The sequence below is a fragment of the Pteropus alecto genome, unplaced genomic scaffold (assembly GCF_000325575.1).
Source record: "Pteropus alecto unplaced genomic scaffold, ASM32557v1 scaffold5, whole genome shotgun sequence".
In the NCBI taxonomy this organism is placed as follows: domain Eukaryota; kingdom Metazoa; phylum Chordata; class Mammalia; order Chiroptera; family Pteropodidae; genus Pteropus; species Pteropus alecto.
This window is the reverse complement of record NW_006441953.1, coordinates 14682975-14706126: the sequence shown is the minus strand read 5'-3', so window position 1 is coordinate 14706126 and position 23152 is coordinate 14682975. Positions and strand designations below refer to the sequence as shown.

Sequence of the window (23152 nt, the reverse complement as noted above, 5' to 3'; positions counted from 1 at the left end):
GCTTCTTAGGCAATAATGGGAAGTACTTTTATAGCTCTGTATAATCAGCTCTCAGTCCTGTAATGGTCTTTACTGACGCAACTCTACAGTACATTGGAAATGTTTTTTCTTTTGCCCCTAAGGTACATTTGTAGTTGAAGCCTAATAAGAAAATTGAGAAGTTAAGTTTTCCAATTTGCAGTAAGATAAATATACATTAAAAGTAGAGTTTAGTTAAATTGGTTTAACATGTTTCTATTTCCTAACCATAAACGTAGCCTCAGGGAAAAAAGTTTGCACGAAAAAAATCATAAATTGCATTTGAGAGCATTGTGTGTGTGTGGGGGGGGGATGTTGTCAAGTTGAACTCTGAGATCTGTGTAAAATGTGAAGGAGTTGAAAAAACAGTGAACTCTGAAGGGTTTAAATTTATGTCTGGCATGTACCCTTTCAGGGCTTCGGTTTATTCATCTGTTCGATACAGTGCCAGGCATGGGATTGAATAAGGTCTAAGGTGGTCTCCAGTTCTGGTTTATGGTAGGGTTGGAAAATAGTTTCCATGCAGGAGTAGGAAGGTGGAAGAGGAGATCAGCTACACCTGCAGGCAATTTTTTAACTTTAGAGGTTATAGCATTTCTAGAGATCAGAATCACCTAGGGTGCTTATAAAATTCACATTCCTGACTCCTATTCCAATCTGTGTCTTGGGCTGTAGGGCTGAAATCTCCATTTTTAACAAAAACCAGTTTTTCTCAATACTGTGATTAAGACCCAGCAATGGGTCATAAAATCAATTTAGCAAATCTTAAACAATATTTTTAAATTAAAAAAGAGAAGGGAATGAGGTGGAATATGGTGTATGAATAGAAATATATATTTATGAATCAAATATGGTTATATATATCAAAGTGCACTGCATAAATAAAGGAAAATATTGTTTTATGAAGCACCCTGTGTGTGTGTGTGTGTGTGTGTGTGTGTGTGTGTGTGTACAAGATAGGAATGAAAGTTTTATTTCACGCTATTTGTAGTGATAAAAGAAAAATATACAACGACTTTGAAAGCCACTACCCCAGGGTTCTCTTGCACTATATATTTTGAGAATGACTGTCTTGAACAATGAAAATTCTAAAGCATTCTTATCCCATCTACTTTGGGTATAGCTAAGCTCACTTTATTAAAGAAAAGCCCTTGGAGTGTCACAGTATTTCAGATTTTAAAGGATGAAGGTGACTTTCTTTTGGCTTTCCTGACAGTTCTGTTTTGTATATGTAAATTTTTATTGTTGTTTCTGTTTAAGTAATCACTCCTCTTCTAATTTCTCAGGCCTTTATTGTCCCAGTTCCTTAAAGCTGTGTTATAAGATGTAGGTCCCTCACGTAAGGTTAATCCCATGTGAGCCTGCCCTCTTTGAGGTAGGCTATCTATCATCTGCTGCTACTTTCCGCTAAGCCTATCAGTCATTGGGAAGCAGTAGCATGTCTGCCAAGACAAAGCTTACTTACCTGGTTATTTTCCAACATGTCATCTTTTGGATTTGCCTCTTCTGTTAACTCCATCCTTTGAAATCTGTCTCCTTAACTTTCCTCAGTATTTTCTAGAGTAGAACCCACCTGACTATGCCTCAAATACCTTGCCATCTTTTACCAATCCTTAACTACACACATCTGTTTGTGTGTGAGGGTGAGAGGGGCAATGGATGACTATTGGTTCTGGTTCTTGCCATAATTAAATTTCCTGAAATCGGGTGGGCCTGACTTGCATTTTTTGGCAGCTATAGGGACATCTCAGTAACAACCATGGTAAAGTCAATGTTGATGATAAGTGTAATAATAATAAAACAAATAATGCGCTCAGTTATTTTATATGGATAATGTCAGTGATTCCAAATTTTGGTGTGTATCACAATGATGTTTCTTTGCTTTTTTCCTAAACAAGCAGATTCTCTGAATGTGGGGTAGGAAGGTTTTGAGTATTGAAAATATCCCAAGTAATAGTCATGTACACAAATATTAGCACTCACTGGATTGCCTAAATTAAATCTCTTAGCTATACTCTGATGTCAGTACTCCCATATTAGAGATTACGAAACTGAGACTTAAATGAATTAAATTTCTTGTCTTAAATCACTTGTGAATGGTAAAGCTGCTGTGAGCAAAGTAGGGATCTAAGAAATGTTTTTGAAATGGAATTTAAATAAAAAAGCTTAGGTACCAAATCCAAGTCCAGTAGTATTTCTGTGGAAGGAAGAATAGGTAAAGTATTTATGATATAAAGAGTTAAATCTCCTTCCTCAAAATTCTCTCAATTCTTGATATTCACTTCTTGAAATGTGTACCCCCAATGAAAGATTTTCTTAAGGCATTGAATACTTTAATTAGATTAAGATGCTGTGTTATCTGAGGGGAGCAGCACACCATCCAAAAGGCAATGCACAAATACTCTGGTTATTACTACCCTGGATATTCACAAATCAGTACTTCGAAGTCACAGGATGGGTAATTTGTCCTAGATGGTTGATGCATATGTCATAGAATGACTTTAGATATTTGGGAGAAAAATAAAGAGAAAAAAAACGTGGCATAGGTAGTGCTAACAGGAGAAAGTGATGGTAAAGATGCAGTGTTAGAAAGGCTTCGCGATGCTTCCTAGTGATAGCATTATATCTGAGGATTTCCTACTTCTAAAGGAAAGACTAGTATATGATTATATGGAAATAAAGTGAGGAATAGCAATACACATTTGAAATATGATGATAAAAAATAGAGCTATCACCAAACATGACTAATTAATTGAGGAGCAAAATCAAACACATTATTCTTTTTTTTTTCCAAAGTAGATAAAGTGAATAATAAAGAATATTCATTTAAGTTTTTCTGTAATCATTTTCAAACTACATGCTATCTACTTCCAAAAGGATTTGAGATATTTTTATGATAAAATACATTTATATAATGAAACTATTAAAATTGAAATAATACCTCAAAAACCACACAGAGAAGAATAAGTAAATTTATTTACTCTACTTAGGTTTATAAATATATGGTGATCGAGTGTTGAGATTTCTGGCAGCCAAGGCAGATTGAAATTAGGATGATTTCCCATTTTATTTTAGGATCAGAATGGATTTTCAAGCCTGCTGACATATACTGAAACTTATATGAAAATAATTTTGTGATGTTATCAAAGCATCAATATTCTTTAAGTTTCTTAGGTAATTCAGGTACGCAGCCAGAGTTGAGAAGAGCTGACCTGTGTAAAACAAGGCAAGGTTTATCGGACTTTAAGAAAATGACCTAAGCCGACATGGTGGAAGGTGAATTATGTATCTTTTCCTTTAGAGTTGGCTTAAATGTAACAACAAACTACAGATAATGTCCAGTGGAATTTAAATCTAAATGTCTATTTTTTTTTTTTCCTGCCTCAGGAGAGGCAGAAAAATCCTTTATCAGGATTTTTCTGAAAATCCTTTATCAGAAGTGGCTAAAAAATTGACTATTTACCTGAGGACTTGTCCTACCACCCCTTACTTTTAAATAAGCTTGTCTATGCTTTAGTTATACCAGCACTCTTAATATACAAAGAAATATTATTTCTGTTTATCAACTGTTCAGGGTTCAATCAAGAGGAAGCTACTGCTTATGAGTAAGAACTGAACTGTGGATCACTTAGCAACTGTGTGATTGCGAGTTAGCTGCTTCCAAGTGGGCATTGGTTTCTTATTTACCTCATAGTGCTACTGTGACAATTAAATAAGCTTTGAATGGACACATAGTAAGCAATCAATAAATCTTAGGGAATATCACTATGCACTTTAAGTACAGACACTATCAACTATATCATTAAGAAGGCTTTGCCTTTTTACGTTATGTCCTGGGAAATCCTGGGAAATGTCTGCTACCAATTACTGATTACCCCCTAGAAAGATTTCTATTTCTATTGATCAGTCATTACAGTGTGTCTCTCTTGCTCAGCCATGTACCTCTGTTTTATTTCGGGGTTCTCTTTCAAACTGAGTGAAGATTATACACACATGCATACACATACAAACATACATACAGATACACACACACATATATGTATATATATATATATATATATACACACACATATATATATATCTCACCTCTAGTTAATTCACAATCTGCCGATATAAGCAATTGTCATTAAAAACTGAAGTTAAGCATAAAAAAAGCCATGCCAAGATGATTTTGTTTCCTCCAGAATATGTTAACTTAATTACATGGTTTATTATTAATATTATTTCTTAATACATGGAATGCATATAATGAGATGTAAGGTTGGAAGCACTGCTGAGTCAAACATTTTAATAAGCTATAATGAATTTCAGAAACAATGGATACCCAAAGTGTTATTATTTTGGTGCTTTAAAGTGAAAATTAAGATATCAGTTAAGTCATGTGCACAACATGATGATGTATATAAAAGATGTGTCTGTGTGTGGCGGGGGAAGGCCATAGGTTTGAAAAAGTCATAGGATAAAAAACAAACAAAAAACCTAAAATATATTATTTTAGATATGGCTCCCCAAATATCTTCTAAATTTGAAATGTAAACAGGCTTAGAAGGCCAAATGGTAGTAGTAATAACACATGATTGTCCTATGATGTTATTGCTTCATAGTTTTATCTGTTTTTCTCTCATATTTCAAAATGTTCTTTTCTTGTAAGCTTAAGAATTCAATCTTTTTTTTTTTTTTTTTCCTCAAGGAGGTGGTAAATTAAGTAAGTTGCTTTTGTGGCATTTAATTTTGAAATAACATCTGGGAAATGTTAGATAGTTTAAGTTACTGTCTCAAATTATGGCTGAAAATTAAATTCCAGTCATGTTTCTGACTACCTGCCCTACTTCAAAGAATTATTTTCGAGTCCTCATGTTAGGGTCAAGTTATGAATATCCTCATTTTCCTAAAGAATAATGAAATGCCAACATACTTATTTATTATTTTGTGAATTTATTTTTCTTCTTTCTTCTGAAAAGCTCAAGTTTTTTTTATAAAGAATTCATCCTCTTAAAATGTTTTATTTGTTTTTTGTTTTTTTTTAGTACATAAGTATAAAACAGAGTGGAAATAAGAAAGATCATAGCAGACAAGAGGCAATATCTACAAATATAATGACTCCAGTTAGGCACCAATTGGAATTTATTAGCTCTCTCCAGTGTAGATTAGGCTATTTTTGAAAATCAAGACACTCATTATCAGATTGTTGTTGTTGTTGTTGTTGTTTTATGCTAATGTGGTGGGAAGAACTCATTTCTTCCAAGTTTATGATTTTTGTTTTAAATTCCTATATAAGCTCCCTCTTTGGCCTATAGACACAATTTTGGGCTCAATTCACCATTATCATTTATAGAACACTCTACACCATAAAATCTCTTACACTTATAAGACCAAACTGGATTTTCATTTCATCTTTAAAATGCAGAGATTATCATTAATATTTACAAAAGATGAATTGTGGCTCAGAAGAATTAAGTCAATGGCTCAAGAGTATTTAACTTATATGTAATTGATGTCAGGAAAATAAATTTTTGTTTTCAGATTTGAAAGTCCATGGGTTTCCCCAAAAACAGTATTAGTGATCTTACAAGAGAGGACTGAAATAAAAAATTTGAAGTAGTTTTCCCCACATGGATGGGTGAGCAGAGACCTAGTTTACTTCATTTTTTTGTTTTGTTTTGTTATTCATGTTTTCATTATATTAAAAGAATAATAAATGAGAAAATAATATTATAAAGATTATTTTAACATTTTTATACTTACTAAACACTTTCGGTATAAAATAAGAAGCAAAATATATTTAAGTATTTTATAAAATAAGTATAATTATTAGAATTGCATGCTAATTCTCAATGCTCTACAGTGTGGTAATTCAGAAATGGACACCAATATAAATTTGAATGATGACTCTAAGCCCCTTCCTGAATGTAAAGCCTAAACCCAACTATTTTACTTCTCTCTTCTCCCCACCATACCTCGAGTTCCATGTCCTACTGTATAAGTTTCCTATCACTGCTATAACAAATTGCCAAGAATTTAACAACTTAAAACGATGCTAATTTGTTACTTTATAGTTCTTGAGATCAGAAATCCAAAATGGATCTCTCTGGGATAATATCAAGGTGTTGGTTAAGGTAGCCTTTATTCTGGAGGCCGTAGAGAAATATCTGCTTCCTTTCTTGCCTTTCATAGCTTCTAGAGGCCACTCACATTCCTTGCCGTTTGGTCCCTTCCTCTTTCTTCAAAGTGAGGGAAGGTGAATACAGTTCTCATACTCCATTACTCTGACCTCTTTCTCTGTCTCCACCTTCTACTTTTAAGAACTCTTCTGATTACATTGGGCTCACCTAGATAATCTAATATAATCTCCTTATTTCAAGATCAGTTGGTTAGCAAATTCTATCTGCAGTCTCAAATTCTTCTTTGCATGTAAAGTCTCCTATTCATAGGTTCCAGAGATGAGGATGTAGACATCATTGGGGTCCATTTTCTGCTTATCCCTTTCCCTTTCACTGATTTTTCTGGAGTCAGGTGACTTATACTAAGGAATGAAAGTTAACATCTCCTGAACATTGGGTATATTTTTCTTTATGGACACTGGTAACTTTTTTTTTTTTTTAACCAAGTGCAGATAAGAGAAAGCAAGTGAGCCCAGGATGGCAGAGAAAATAGATTTATCTGAGTAGCAGAAGATTTGACTTAATAGCAGAAGATTCTAGCTCAAGAGTTAAGCTTCGACTCAGTTTAATAATTAAATGTTTAAGTGACACTTCAGAACCTTACTCCATTTGTCTGTCTTGATTCCTGTCAGATATTTTCATACAACTAGACCACGGAAAGCTACTTAAGGACACAAACCTCCATTCCACAGAATCTATGTTTTAAAATGTATGTGGTTTCCTAAACAGATTTTGCCAGGTGCAGTTCGAATGAAATGTCTAAGAAAAAAAAAAAAAGAAAAGAAAAAAACCTAGAGCATCGTTAGAGTGGATCCTAACATGCACATTTCATTTTCATTCATTTCAGTATGGGAGAATTGATTCAGGTGCTTGTGAGTCAGGCTTCTATCTGTGCTTCTAAGCTTCTATGTATTTTAGGAGGTAGCTTTTAAATGGTTATTTTTTGCCCTTGTTGTTGTTGTTTATTTGTTCATTTTTTGTGTTTTAGTAGTTGGAATCCTGGGCAGTCCTATAGGAGTTCCACTTGGTTTTTCAGCATTGCTCCCTTGAACTGCTGCAGACTAACTCCAACTGTGTAGTTTAAGACATAGGTTTATCGAAGTCATTCAGCTGCTTCTGGAACTTGGTGTGCAGAGGAGTCATGCAAAGCAACTGAGCGGCAGGTGAACTGAGCTTTTGATGATTATCACAATAGCAAAAAGAAAAAAAGAAAAGAAAAAGAAACCTTTCCTTGTATTCTGTGAGTGCTTTTGTGTGATTAATCTACACTCGCCCAACGGAGCTTAATGCCTGAATTTGCAGCATGTAGATTTTTCAGTACAGTGGTAGGAACAAAGCAAGTGCTTAATAAGTCTTTGTTGGATTCGATGTCATTGTAAAGATAGTCTTTTTCTCATTAGTTGCCTGTCAATATTCTCTTTTCCCAACTAGAACTCCCTCTGCCTTCTTGTTTACCTGTGTATGTAAACACAGAAACTTACAGGAGACTATGTAGGGTCTAAAATGAATTGGGAAGTGAAATCCAATCATGGCCCAGCATGCTTTCACCATTCTGTTTTACACAAACCTTGCTAAACTCTGCTGTTAGAAGCATACATTTGAGAAATGAGTGAGATTTCAGAGCCTGTAGCACACAGTAGGAACACTCAACACTTTTATGTGGTCGAGTCAAAGAAAGAATCATGAAAGAGGTGGTTTCAGAGGATAGGGAAGATGTAGAGGAGCGTATTCAATGAAGCTGACATTCCAGAGAATGCCTTTATTTTTTCACAAAGATATGAAGCCCGAGGAAACCACACCATCTTGGTAGTTTTTCATTAAAATATTTGACTAAAATGTTTGATTACTATGCATGTTTTCGTTCATGATCTTTGTATGATGAGTAAATGCATTCCGTGATGCATTAATATTTGCAATGCCATGCAATGTACTAAAGAATTTCTTCATGGGTGAGCAAAGCCAACTTTAAAATCATTGTCTTCAACCATTTGTTCCCTGATCCAACACACTTGTCTTATTACAGTTTCAGAGGATTAAGAAACTAGAAAAAGTATTAAATATCATTGGCTATAATTCCTTCATTTTAAAGTTGAAAATGCTAAAGCTAAAAGAGTAATCTTTTCTCCTGATTTCACATTTAGTATCAGAACTGGTACTGGTACTGAATCCAAGTTTCCAGATTCTCCAGAGTTTTTTTCTAAAAAGGACCAGGAATATCAATAAATGATAATAAATAAATGACAATTGAATAGAAATGATTTTCAAGGTACTGTCATTGAAATAGGGGTTTAATGGATAAACACTGTTTATGAGGACTTACATATTAGTTGAAAATCCACAAAAATATTTAAAAATAATATAATAAAAAGTAGCATATTTTTACATTTGATTTTTTATAGTTTTTAAATTTTTTTAAAAATTACATTTCATAAAGTAGGAAAATTATATGAAATTCAATTTTTTGTTTCCATAAAAAATGGTTTTTTGGCACATGGTCACGCTGATTCACTTATGTATCTTCAATGAATGTTTTTGCTCTACGACAGCAGAATTAGATATTCGCAGAGACCTATGACCTACGAAGCCTAAAATATTTACTTTCTGCCCTCTACAGAATCAGTTTGCCAATCCTGGACTAAGTTCAATAGAATTTAGCAAAAAGAGCAAAAAACAGAGCAATTAAACAATTGTGTTCACAATACAGAGGACCTGTGTTTTAGAGCATAATATGTAGGTTAAAAATTTTTGGAAAAAAATGTTTGTACACATTTACTAAGAATTTTAAGCTTTGGCTATTCTTTTTCTTGACATTTCTCATTGGGGGAAAATAAGAAACCTATTTCTATTTTCAAGCTAGAGTAGTTCTTGCAGTAGTTTAAATATTAAAATTTATTTTTTTCTCATTTGCAAAATCAGTATGTTAATATGAACCACATAATGATGGCATGAGAAGTGACAACATAAGTAAAATGAATAGCACTTTCCTGGCACATAGTAGCTACTATTTTAATACTGTCATCATTGTTCTTTTGCGCCATTAAATAATTTGTGATCTACTAGACTAAGAACTATAAAGTATCACCCGCATTCTTAGTTTCTGAAGTACAAATGTGAAACAAATATGTGAAAATATAATTGCATACAAGTCAAAAGAAATAAATAGTTATTTAACTTCTCCTTCCCCAAATGAGTATTTTAATTAACTAATCCAAATGTCTCAACATGTTGCTTTTTAATATCCTTTCATCTGCTATTGACTTGAAAGAAAGAAAGGCAGTTTAAAGTATGGAAGAATCTTGAAATGTCAGCAAGGGAAGGCAACCCTAAAAAGTTAAAAGACCTGATTAAAGTTTGTTTGAAGGTTCTGCCAGATAAATTCCAACTAATGCGCTATGGAATCCTAAATATGTTTGTTCAGTAGCCACTAACACCAGTTGAAAATGTTTGCATTTTGCAGAATAACCAAGTACCAGTTCACTTGCAAGTAAGATCTCACAGTCTTGGATAGCTCCTTTTTAAAAATAAATTGTAGCTCTCCTTATAATATTGCAATGTTCTCCTCCACGACTGTTTCAGTGCTTTATGACTGACAAAGAGAGTCATTAGAAGTCTGTTTGATGGACATAACTAAGTGAATTGGGGTGGGGGAGGGGGTGGAGGAAGCGCCTGTCCCATTCAAAAATAATTGATGTGACTGAGACAGCTGTATGTGAGTTCCAGATAAGGAGATTTATGGAGAAACTACTGAAGCTAAAAAGGAAGGTGCACATTTAAAGTTCCCAATAAAGTTGTCTGTAAGACACAGAGCAGCATTCAATAGAAAGAAAGAGATTTACCTGAAGTTCTTTCCACTGGCATCCTTAGGGTCCTATCCTCTTGCAAATAAAATCCCCATAAAGGCAGTGTCGCTAGGTTGTAAGAAATGAACTCCAAGGGGAAAGTTTCTGCACTCTTACACCAATGCTGTGCTTTCTCTTTTACTGTAAGTATTGTGTATAATATGATATTCCCAATGCTCAACTATTTTCTTTTTCCTTTTCTAAAATTAGCCACTGCCCTATCAAAGAAAACAATTCATCTTCATCGTGCAGATTGCAACTTAGATTTTGCTAACGTAACCAAATATTTTAAAGTATATCTGATAATGGGATGTGATATTTGCTTTTATGCTGTGATGTTTACCTTTTGATTTAACAATTTAGAATGGCTAAAAATAAAGGCATTGTTATTCATCGTTTTGAATATGCATCAGGTTTCTATTGCTTTTCTTAGAAACTATAAATGAAATTAGTGACAGCATTTTTTTAAATAGGTAGAACTTGGAAATGTTATACATATTTTGTAATGATTGTGTTCTGAAAACAAAATAGCATATTGATGTTAATTTCAAATTTAATTTCCTGAAAGGTGCAGATTGTAAACAGTATATGTTATTATATCAGTACTTTCAAAAAAAGAAGCGTGATTATATGGTTCTCTGAAATTAAAAAAAAAATGAATATCTGCAAGTTAAAATAAAAAATGAGGCAGCTATCATATTTGTAGTTCAGTTGACCATCATCTTTTTAGACATTAAGAAAAATACTTTTTAGAAAACTGTTTTAATCCTCTAATAAATTTGAAATGTGTGGATTTAACTTTCCTTGAACACTCTGGAAACATTATCAATCATGGAAATACAATTTTACAAAGAAAAAAATAAAAGAAGCAAATGCTCACCATATTTTCCCCTCATGTATGCCTTACTCCTTGAAATAATGTCATTAGAACACAAGCCTTATTTTTGTAATCCAGATATATTCTAACTCCTCTCCTCATCTAAGCAGGCTGTCTTTTTCCTGATCTCAAGTTCAGCAATATACTGGGTTTAGCATCTTTTCATTTTTTCAAAAAAAAAAGAAAAAGAAAAAAATATTAATGAGAAAATGCATTTATTAAATATGTTACGTCGTATACCCCGTAGCACCCGAATTAAAAAAAAAATCGTATTCGCTGTTTGTCCTTTCAAGGCTGTAAGGTTGATTTTACATGGAAATGATTACTGCCATCACACATCCCTCAGGTTGGGCTCACCAGAATTTCTAATGAGGAGAGGCTAGAAAGAAGTAGCCATCCTCATGGTCACCCACAGAGAGAGAGAGCAAAAATCGAAGGCAGAGAGGACCTCTCCATTAACAGCTTTGCCTATTCCCCAAGTGACCTGTAAATTTCTAGAAAATAAATCATATAAAATTATATTAAGAGTGGGAAATGCTGGTTCCCAGTCTACATGTAGTTTAAAGCAATGTCAACTCTAAGCATTTCCATCCGCTGGGCACTGAGATGACAATGAAGGCACATCCAATCCTGCAGGGATTGTGTAGTATCTGGAGTTAACTTTTAACATATTTGTAACAACCTTTAAAATACCTGGGCAGGCACTATAGTAGAGTATGTCTTGAAGTAAAAGTGTCCATTGTGTTGTAATGGAGTCAAAAACTAGTTGATGAATGCCATTCTAGAATAATAGACTATCAAAATGTTTATGTTTAATAAATAGTTTTTTAAAAATTTGTTAGTGTATGTATATGTTTTACAAAGAACTTATAGTTAGAACAATAAAACCTTAGTGTATTAAGAAGAGAATTGGGATTGAAATCTCATAATTTTTTTAAAAAATTCCATTTAAAAGCATTGTGAATTACTGAGGTAGAAGAATATATATATATATTTTTTTTCAGTAAAAAAAAAACAAAAACAAAAAACAAAAAACTAAAACATATGGGAGATAGTTCTAGTTATGTAGCTATATAGCTGTTGCCAGAGGTATAATGCCTTTTATAGTATATGTCTTTGAGGGAGCCGAAGGCTCTTTTTATAAACCATCTCATTATTTCCCTGGGAATTTAAGTTAGTAAAGGGCAGTTATTATTATCTCTGTTTTATGGATCCTGAGCCTAAGGCATAAGAACTGAGGGTTGGCTAACTTGTCTGAGGTCAATAAGGACTCAATAGAGTTGCTTGGGATAGAATCTTTTTATTTTTCTATTATACTATTTTGTTTCTCATTACACACATACATACACACATGCACACAGACAGATAGCACACAAACGTGTTCTCAACATCTTTTGTAATTTTATTTTTAATTTTATTTCTCTCTTAAGTCTACTTAGTTTACTTATCTTCTCTGATTTCTTTCATTCACCAACCACCTTACGTTTTGAGGCACTCTTTTTTGCTTGTGTTTTTAAATATTTACCTTAAAACTAAATATTTTTCAATACAATGAAGAAAGACAAAAATATAAACAAATTAAATTCAACACAAATTCTTTTCTTTTAACTATGATCTTACTTTTCTCATGACATATTTTAAAAATTTTCTTCATTTTTTTTTTTTATTTATCCATATATTTACATTCCAGTCTTTTACTTGCTTTAGTCTAATCTCCTAGAATTGTTCTTAAGAGTTTAGAGATATGAAATAACCCTGAGAACCTTCCAAGGGGTGAACTCAGTGGACATGTGGTAGTCAGCAGTTTTCTCCATGGCTCCGACGCCTTTGATCATATAGGATTTTCTTTCTTTCCAGAAATGATTGGCTTGCTTGGCTTCTGAATTTCAAAAGTGACATGGTTTTCTCACCTACCCTCTTGTATCCTTTGCTGATAGCCTCAAATATGGAATCTGTAATCAGCCCTCAAGTATATATTATCTATCAAACTTCATTCTCAACCCACAAATCTGTCCTTGGCAATGCCTTCCCTAATTCCCAAACAGGTTTTGCAGCATCTTTTTAACACCTCTATTTTGTCGGAAACTTGATCATATCTTGTTTGTTTTATATAGCTATAAAATATTTAGTTTCTTAAATGTGTAGAATCATTGTTGAAAAAGCCTTGAAGTCCATAATATGTACAAAACAAATGTAGGTATAGTGAAATAATGACTGAATCCAGTCAGCCACACAGGCCCTGGAATGGCCTTGCTCCCCATTCTCATTGCTGTTTCTCCACAGCTCACTTTTTCTTAGCATAACCCTCTGCCTTCAACATATCTTCAAACTCCTTTTTTTGTAAGGATTTGCCAGATCATGTCTTCGATTTCACTCTTATAATTAGTTTGTTCATTTGCCTAACTAAAATCTTTGATATCTGCTCACTCCTGTTTATGTCTCACATATATCACACTGAAAAATTTGGGAGTGATTTTCTTGGAGACCTCTTTCTTGAATTCCTTATTCAATTTTCAAGTACATCTTCACAGTTTCAAATAACTAGAAGGCTGATACTCTTCCTCAAGCTTATGCTTTTTTCTCTTTTAGAAAGATCAGTTTGCTCTCGTAGGACATCAAATCTTTTATTACCAAAGACAGAAAAATGCAGAGCTCAGACACCTCAGGTCACTAGATTTATTTATGTAATATTTTTGCATTTCAAGATGGAACCATGGTTCTACTGACTCTTCAGGGAAACTCTATGGCCATTTAAGGGATGAGCTGGTTTCCTGGAGCAGTGTGGTCTTTTCGACTTCTTTCCGTGTGTTCTTTCAGTGATGGGGAGGTCTCCTTCCTCTTTGTGCCTCTTCATGACCTGGGGGATCTTATAAACTACTGATATTCAGTTCCATAAGGAACACTGATTTCATCAGTGGGACTGGTGTTGGTACTAGGTTCATTCACAAGTGCTCAGGATCACACTAAAGCATATCTACGTTTGAGAGTCACTACTTAAACTACGCTACTTCAAACTATCAGTAAGTAACAAAGTGACAGTTACATGTGTAATGCAAACTCATTCTCTCTGTTACACATTTGACATAATACTTTGTATTTTTGCTTTAGTCAATATTTCTGGAATACACAAATAATATGAATTCTGTGTCATAACTTCTATTATAAAATCTGACTTCTCAATAGACACAACCCGATGATGAAGGATGGGATGTAAATACTTGTTTGTCCATCCATCTATCCATCCATCTGTCAATCCATCCGTCCGTCCATCCATCCATCCATCCATCCATCCATCCACATCCATCCATCCATCCATCCATCCGTCCGTCCTTCCGTCCATCCGTCGATCTGTCCATCCAGCTACCCACCCATCTATCTATCTATCTATCTATCTATCTATCTATCTATCTATCTATCTATCTATCTATCTATCTATCATCTATCTCTTCATCTATATCTAAATTTATATGTCTGATTTACTATTAAAACTAAAGCTTAACTCTTGCAGATTTCGGGTTTTAGGATTCTGTACTAATTTGGTTCACATTGCCAACTTAAAAACTTTGCTTCAAGAATTTTCTTTATTAAAAATTATTAACTAGAGAAATAGTAATATAATGCTGCTATTGTACTGTATACATTTAATGGTCTATTTTAAAATTCAGATAAAAATGAGAGATGGAGTATTTTATGATACACTGTGTGATACTCTTTATTTTAAATTTTTATTACAAATTATTTTTCCATTCATTAAGATATTATTTTGAATGAAAAACATACAAAAAGAAAACATTAATAAATCAAAGTATTTTTTAGTATACCTATTTATCACAGTATTTTAAAGTTAAAACATTTTTTCTTCCATCATTAAGTTTAATATGTAACCTAAAATAATTCATGGTGATTAAAATATTCAAAGTAGAGTAAAAAATTAAGAAAATAAAATGCACAGATATATTCACTGCAGTTATTATGTAATACATTATAAAAAATCATTATTTTTGACATTTTTTATTGCAGACATGGCCTGTCACCAATCTGTTATCCTAGCATTACTTTTGGTGGAACCAACATTTAAACACAGATTCTAATATTACCACTTTCACCCAAACATAACCCTCTTTTCTATTTTTATATCAAAATATAACACCATTTGTCATAATTTCTTATTTATTTTCCCTTTGTCAATTTATAAGTATAAATTATATATTTCTTTATTTTGAACTTTTTACATTAGTGAAGACTGATTCTTAAAGATTTGAAAGTCATTAATATAGATTTTGAACCTCCTTTCCCCCTCTCTCTCTGTATGTATAAAATTTATATAAATTCTTTTTATTTTGCTCTGTCTTGAAGTGATAATATACCTTCATGATCCTTGATGTTCTTTACTAAATTTAACATTGTCATTAAAATATTATTGTTTAGTAGTATTTGATGAGTATCTTCTGTGTGGTTTTAGAAGACTGTCAGTGGTCTCATTTCCAAGGTGAGACCAAAGACATAAAACAAATCACATTTTGTAGTAAACTGAGAGTGAAACATGGGAAAAAAAGAAAATATACATATAAGATAAAGCATGGTAAATACAAATTGATTTCTACATCTATTTAGATTAAGGTAAAATATTACAATCATACTACTGTAAAGAAATATGAGAATTATTAATGAAACAAGGATAATGCTTCAATGTAGTTTATTGTCAGTAAATTTTGGCCTATGCTGTTTATACTAGAAATATTTTGTAATTGTTTTAAAATACTGAAGCTCCAATTCAGCAAAACATTATAAAGAAGAGTATGTGCTTTAAATATTTTCCCTTTACAGTAATATTCAGCAGTTTTAAAAGTTTAGCATAAAAAAGGATTTTATGAAGACTGAATACTACAAATAACTACATGAAAGGCAAGGTACTCATTAGAAACACCAATAAGAGACAATATAAAGGGAAGCTTTATAGAAGTGTGTGTGTCTTTAGTAAAGTCGATTTATAAATTTTGGGGAAATGTCACAATGCTCTCGCTTTCCCATTATTAACCTGCCATGTGTGGATATTCCTTAACATTTTAAATAATTCTACTAGTCACAATTGTGATAAATGATTTGTACTGTTAGTATTCAAGTTATAAAATGGCAAAAAAGTTTCTTTCCCTTTCTCACTATATTCTAGCAACATTACTTTTATACTTTATATTAAAAAGAGCTAGAATGAGTTATAGGTTTAAAAATTCATACATTTATGCCAGTTTCAAATCATACAAGAGCTTAATGGACACAGCTATTGACAAGAATAACCTCAGACAAATATTACAGAAACTTTTTCGTATGTTTTTTTCAAATATTACATATGTAGCACTGTCCATGCATGGTTTTAGTTTGTTTCCCGGATGAACCTATTTTTTTGTTGTTGTTGTTTTATTTTGTAGTTACAATAATCTGTAAATTCTTTACATAAGAAATCTTCAGTATTATATAAATTGTGAGGTCCAATTGGATAAAGATTTGCAACAGTTTTTAAATACAGCCTAAAGACTGTACATGTTACTTTTTTAGAACGAACTATAGTCATAGTAAGCATATACAATTAAACTTTTTAAATTTGTGTTTATGTCCTGGTTAAGGAAAATTTTATCTATTATTTCAATACTACCCTTAAAATTTCAAAGTCAATAGGCAATATTTTTAATATGAATAAACTAAGAAATATATTCTTATTTCTTAGCACTGCACTCTAAATTTCAAGTTATCAGCTGTACCTTTAATAGTTTAAGTCAACTGCCAGAACACTCATTTTTAAACCATTATGTCATATGGAACAAGTATTTAAAAATGAAGTCTTCTTACAATGGATTGGTTCAATATTTATTGCTTCCCAAATCGCTGACCCTTGTTTCTAAAGTCTATTTGTGAAAAAGCATATCTGAAGTGAAGACTACTGAATAAAAAAAAATTGAATATGTGGAACTAACAAAAATTTAGATGTGTTTTAGTCAAATTGCTGTTTTCTTATCTCTATTTAAGAAAGGGAATTTTCAGTTTTTTCATAATAGAATCTAAGTTCTGGGCATTGCCTTAGAGAATACAGAGTTAACCAAATAGATGTCAACATACCATATTAAGCATTTTGTATTGAATTAGTTGTCAATAGGCCTTAATGTATGTAATTTATGTATTTTTTTAATACGATCATTTACAATCTTATATTTTAGTGACATTCAGAATCTTTTCTTTTACAGCCATTTCGTAGAGTGACGTTTTCTGTTGTGAGTCAGCCTCAGGACCCACATCAGGGGTCACTGCAGAGTTGCTATGACAGCGGGCTGGAGGAGTCAGAAACACCAAGCAGTAAGAGTTCATCAGGGCCAAGACTGGGTGCCCTTCCACTCCCAGAGGACAACTATGAAAGGACCACGCCGGATGGCAGTGTTGGTGAGGCAGAGCATATGGAAAATGGTAGGGGCAAACACGACATCCACACACATAATCACGCTAGTGAGCCATAATAAGTAGACTTGCAAGGTCAGTCTAAAACCAAAATAAAGTAGCTGACACTAAAACTATTTTATTGGAAATAATAAATATTTGTTAAAGTGCAGAAATGCCAAATAAAGGAACATAACTATATAGATAAAATTTACTAAATTTGCACCATTATTTTAAAACAGCCTGTCAGAAATAAACACATTTACAAATAAGAGTAGTACCTGGTATGAAACAAACTAAATTAGTGCATAATACCTAAACAATAGCAACTTGAGAAAGGTCTTGCGTTATTGTTTTCTTCTATTCATTTTTGTCATGCAACTATTTCTTCAATTGCAACTGTCCAGTCTTAGTGAAAAGATATGTTGATAAACACACTTTATTTGACTCTCTCTTCTCCTGAAAAGCATTTTCAAACTCTTCCTTTCCAGTGATAGCTGAAATGGAGTCAGAGAAGGAGAACATTGCCTATCTTGTTCTTAAAAAGATATTATAAATGCTGTTAGAACTCCCCTCTCACTTAAGTATAAGTTTTTTTTTCTCATTTTTGTGCAAGAGACAGTAGGAAGGCAAATGATAGTATTTCATATTCTTATTCTGTTGTGAGATGATTTTCATAATTGCTACAATTGAACTTCTATACATTTTTTTCTAAGTTATAAAATTAGATTACAAATAGTACTTACACAACATTACACATTGTTTATGTTCCCAAAGACCATTAGGTGATTTATTTTTTTGGATTTCAGGTTATAAATAAATGCCCGAGAAATAGATTTATGACTAATAATGGAATGGTGAAGTTCTTACTAAGTTTATTATTATTTCAAATATAAAAAGAGAGTATATATAGGGGAAGGAAGGAGAATTACATGCATTTTATCTTCAGTGAGAACTTGAAATGAATTTATGTCTTTCACCATCCCATCCCCCAAGTGAAGTAAGATATTCTAACTTTTTGTTATATACCAGTTTCTTAGAGATGGTATGCAAATAGAGCATATTAATGCAGGAGAAACTGATAATTTCTGGAAATTTACCTATGAATATTAAAATTCAATATTAGAGCATAATATGTCATAAGTGACCCCCAAATGAAATTATCACTAAGCTAAACAATGTTAAATAATTATTTTTTTTCCACATTGTTATCTGGATGAGACGATATGATACCAGGGTCTGATACTGATAATCTCTCTTGATTAATTACTCAGAGTTTAAATGGCATTTTGCCTTTATGGCTATAAAGGCATGCTTATCTGTGTGTATGGTGGTGTGTGTTTACGTGAATGGGAGTTTGATATGATTTTTAAGAATTAACTTTAGTATTTTTTAAATAAGTAAAAAAATTTTTGGCATGAATTGTGATGCTGATGAATATATATTTAAGGCAAATATGTTTGAAATGCTTTACACAAAAGTAAATATTAAATTTAAAATACAGTAATAATATTTTATATACACACACGCATGTATACACACATACCTAGACAAGCAGGGTTAATTTAAGAGCATTACTATATCTATGATTACTTTTGATATTATTATATAATTTTGTTTTTAAAAGTACTTTTCTCACTATAAAAAATATAATGTATAAGTATTTCCTGGATATCAGCTATATTAATAGAAAAAACTTTGTATCATTGGCATTATAATCGAATTTTAATGTTATTTTTGTTTTTCTATTTTTGAGTTTAAGGAGGTTCAATGCCTTTAAAATAAGAAAGAAATGATAAATTATAAACATAATTATATATGGCAAACACTTATTAGTTACTTTTTAGAAAACATACATGTCATAAAAAACGTAACAGATGAGCTTGTTAAGAGACTGGCATGTTTACTGAGAAACAGTTCCCAAAGAAGGCTTTTAGTTATTTTTATAACTACATTTTTAGTTTGGCAACGGTAAGGGCCATTATAATATAACTGTTTTTTCCTGATTTTATATGTGACTGACACTCGAAATTCTAAGTTTATATAACCATTCATCACCTGCTAGCTGTGATTCACGTTAGCCCTGATCTATAGGTAATGAAAGATGTGATTTACTTATCCAAATGTAGGAGTTGACATTAGAATAAGAGTTTGGTTGGGTCCAAGTTTTCAGACTAACGTCTAGCTGTAAAGTCCAATTGTATTGCTTGAATTCTGGTAATTTCATTTTCAATATTAATGGGTCATTCTGACATAAACAAAATTGGAATTGAAACCTGTCAAGTATTCATTTGTCACATTTAATTGGAATCCAGGTAATCGGCAGTGTTTTGCTTGGTTAGGTTTTAATCAGGATTTGTATTGGATTTTCCATGAAAATACCATTTTGGATGCTGTCCTAGTTCCTAAATATTATTAAATCAAATATTTTCCTTAAATTTTAACCTATGTGAAACAATATAGTCATAATTTATTTTTGGATTAACTTTTATTGTAAAATTTAAAAGATAATTTTCAATGCAATAATATATAACATTTTAATGTCAATGTAAACTGGGTGTAAGTTGGGACAGCTGATGATAAAAATAAGTTGTTACAGATGCTGTAGTAAGTACATAACTAAATACAGAAAAAATTAAGTCGATAGGCAGGGAAATGTGTTTATATTTTCCAAAAGCTTTTATCTGCCTTCTATACTTTAGCATAATAACCAAAATTTTGTTGAGAGTCCGTGGGTTAATCCTTTTCATAACAAGCTTTACCTTATATATCAACCCACTTTAGTGACAGATGACAAATGAAATTTTATTCTCTTATTACCTAGGAAAAAGAATACACTGTAAAAATAAGAATAAACATAATTTCTTGAAACCTGAGCTAATAATTACAATAAGACTAACATTTTGATGAATCCAAATCTGGGATACTTACATGCCATGGGTTTCTGAAAAGAAGTAATGGAAATTATATCATTAAAAATATTTTATGAAAACCTCTATGAATTATACATTTATTCATGAAAAAGATCACTAATATATTTTTCCTCTTTAATCATTTTATCAATATTATGATTATTTTACATTGATTCCTTGATAAAATTGGGGAAATTGGTAATTTATGATTTTATTAAAATACATTTAGTGGAATCAAATACTTTAAGATATGGAGTTCATGGTGGAAGTTTAGTAATGATAAAATATTTGATAATGAAAATGTTAAAATAATTGAAACCTACTGCAATGGATTGATAGTTCAAGTGAAAATCAAATATTAGGCTTAAAAACACAACCACATTAAGGGCAACCATTGACTATGCAAGAGCTTGCCCTTCTTTGAATTATGCAGGAGTCTTTACCCTTTTTCTTGGGGTGGCATTTAACAGTCTCTTCAGGTCTATTTAAATATTTATCTTGGCCCTTGCCTTCATGCCATGGTCTGTTTACTTTTTCCAGAGTCTTCCTGAATCATATTTGCAAGGCTAGCTTGTCTTTGCTATGTAGTTTTGATCAGATATAGTATTTAATATCTCAAATATAAAAAAAAAAAATGCCCCACTTGACCTCTAATCTCAATTTTGCCACTAGAATTGAGTAGATCACTTACTCCTCTGGGTCTGCTTCTGATCATCTCTAATTAACTAAATTAACTCTAAAATCTTACCCAGATTCACCAATCTATGATTCTCTCCTTCTATCCAATTTTTCTTAAATCTTTTACTCTCTAGAAAAGAAAGAGATCTTTGGGTCTCTTAGTGAGATGCTGAGTGAATTTGATAGTATGTCGTAATGTGGGCAGGGCAGAAGTATTTCTAGGGCCTTACTCTCAATCCACATGTCATATGTGCATTCTAATAGTAGATAATGCATGTATTACATAAATCAAAGAACAGGACTGAGTCCGATGATGAGATTTCTGTCCAAGTCAGTGGGAATGTCGGCACCACAGCAGGCCAATAGAATAAACACTTGTACTTTTTTGCTCGACAGTGTAAACTTTGGTCAGGATAAGAGTGAACAAAAGATAGAAAACAGTACATATTTTTTCTGTAGGTACATAGTACATTTACAAATAGTATAACATAGAAATAAATTAAAATAGGAAAATAGCAGTTAATCCATAATGCATATTTTAAAAAGTTAAATGAGGTCAGAAATTTGGCCATTCTAAATGCCTAAATCATTTTATGCCCCTTAATTCTCTCAGACACTTAAAGCATAATTTTGATTTGTATACATTAATGTTTTTGAATTCCCCACTTCCAAACTTTTTCAGACTTAATTGTTTTATTTATTCTCCTCACTCCACATGCATTAAATAGTGTTTAAATTACATTGTCCTTGAAGGTTGAAACATGGTACGAACCACCAGAAACCCACTTTGCATCTGCCCTGGACTTTTTACATTCCTTTCAGAAATAGATAACGGTCCATTTGAAGTATTATTTGAGAATGAACCACCATTTTTATATGACTAAAGGAAATGAGAATGCAGACTAAACTCTTATCTTTGTGTGAGATAAAGGATCTTTTCACTACTTTTCTCCCACTGACCCAATTTTCAGCAGTCATCTGTAAGGTACTATCATTTAGTCAGTTGCTATTGACTTGCGCTGTTTTCATTTAGATTGAATTATGTAACAAGGCTGTCTCTTCCATCTTTCCAAAGATGCTTGTGCACTTTTTAATGTCAAGCCCAGGAAAATTTTTCTGTAGGAAGAGACTAACATTCTTTGGAAAGGATTCATTTCCGTGGTTCTGCACATAACCAGGTCACTATATGTACCAGTTTTTGACTGAGCCTGCATTTTCCGTTGTTTTTTTCCATGGCTCTGTACCTTCCAAGTATCCCTAAGGAGTCCACATACCCTCACTTCAAGAGATCCCTATTCACTCGTACATTTTCTTAATGATTATAGAGAAATGTGATTATAGAGACTGTCTCTAAGTGAGGTCTCAGCCAATCAAAATGTGTGCTATAGCTGCTCCAGTTTTCCAGTAAAATGAGCAGCACAATCTAAGAGAACCTAAAGAAGAGGCAACATTATGGATAGAATGTAGTGGCTTAAAGAAAAACAGGCTTTGAAATCTAATAACATCGGTTTGAATCCTGGTTTCTCCTTAGTAGGAATATAATTTTCTGATCTCTTTAGCCCCACTTTCTTCAATAATAAATCACAAAATTGTGGAAAAAATTAAATAAAATATTAGCACCTAATAATTTATAAATAAAAAATAATTGCAACAATAATTTCATTATGTTAATCAATGATAACATTATTTACTACTATTATTTAAATAGTGATAAATAATTGTGATTATTATTAACTAGGTAGATTTGACCTAACACAATGACTTAATCATAAAAACATTATAAAATGTTTAGTCTCACAAGAATAGCATCCTAATTTTACCGGTAAGAGTGATATTCTGACCTTGTGAATTTCTCATTTCTGTGGGGTACCAAGGGCTGAAACCCAGCAGCAGTGACCTTTAAACATTTCTAGGATCCACACTGACACTGAATCAATCCAACTCTTTGTGGGTTTTTTTTTTTTTTCATTTAAGGTTGGAGAAGCCATTATTATCTTCTACATGTTCTCTCTCTTTCTCTCTCATTTTTAATATTTTTAGATTTTATACTCAATGTTCCAGCTGAATGAGTATTCTCCAGATGTATATTTCCCTTTGAACTGCTGCAACATACTCACATTGACAGGGAAAACAAACTGAAAAAAGTGTCCAATTAGTATGCTTACTGAACTCTCAGCCTTTTCTTTTTAAATCTCAGTATTAATAATTAACACTAATAAAACATATGGCCATGTTGCCCTTTTT

General features: G+C 32.3%; 1 protein-coding gene across 2 annotated transcripts in view; it reads left to right on the top strand.

Annotated features, from left to right (window-relative positions):
- PCDH7 (protocadherin 7) overlaps window positions 1-23152 on the top strand; it is a 245610-nt gene that overhangs the window by 163828 nt on the left and 58630 nt on the right. For both annotated transcript variants that reach the window (XM_025051811.1, XM_015594941.2), the window contains exon 2: window positions 17132-17348. In XM_025051811.1, the coding sequence (XP_024907579.1) occupies window positions 17132-17348 (217 nt within the window). The remainder of the gene's footprint in view (window positions 1-17131; window positions 17349-23152) is intronic.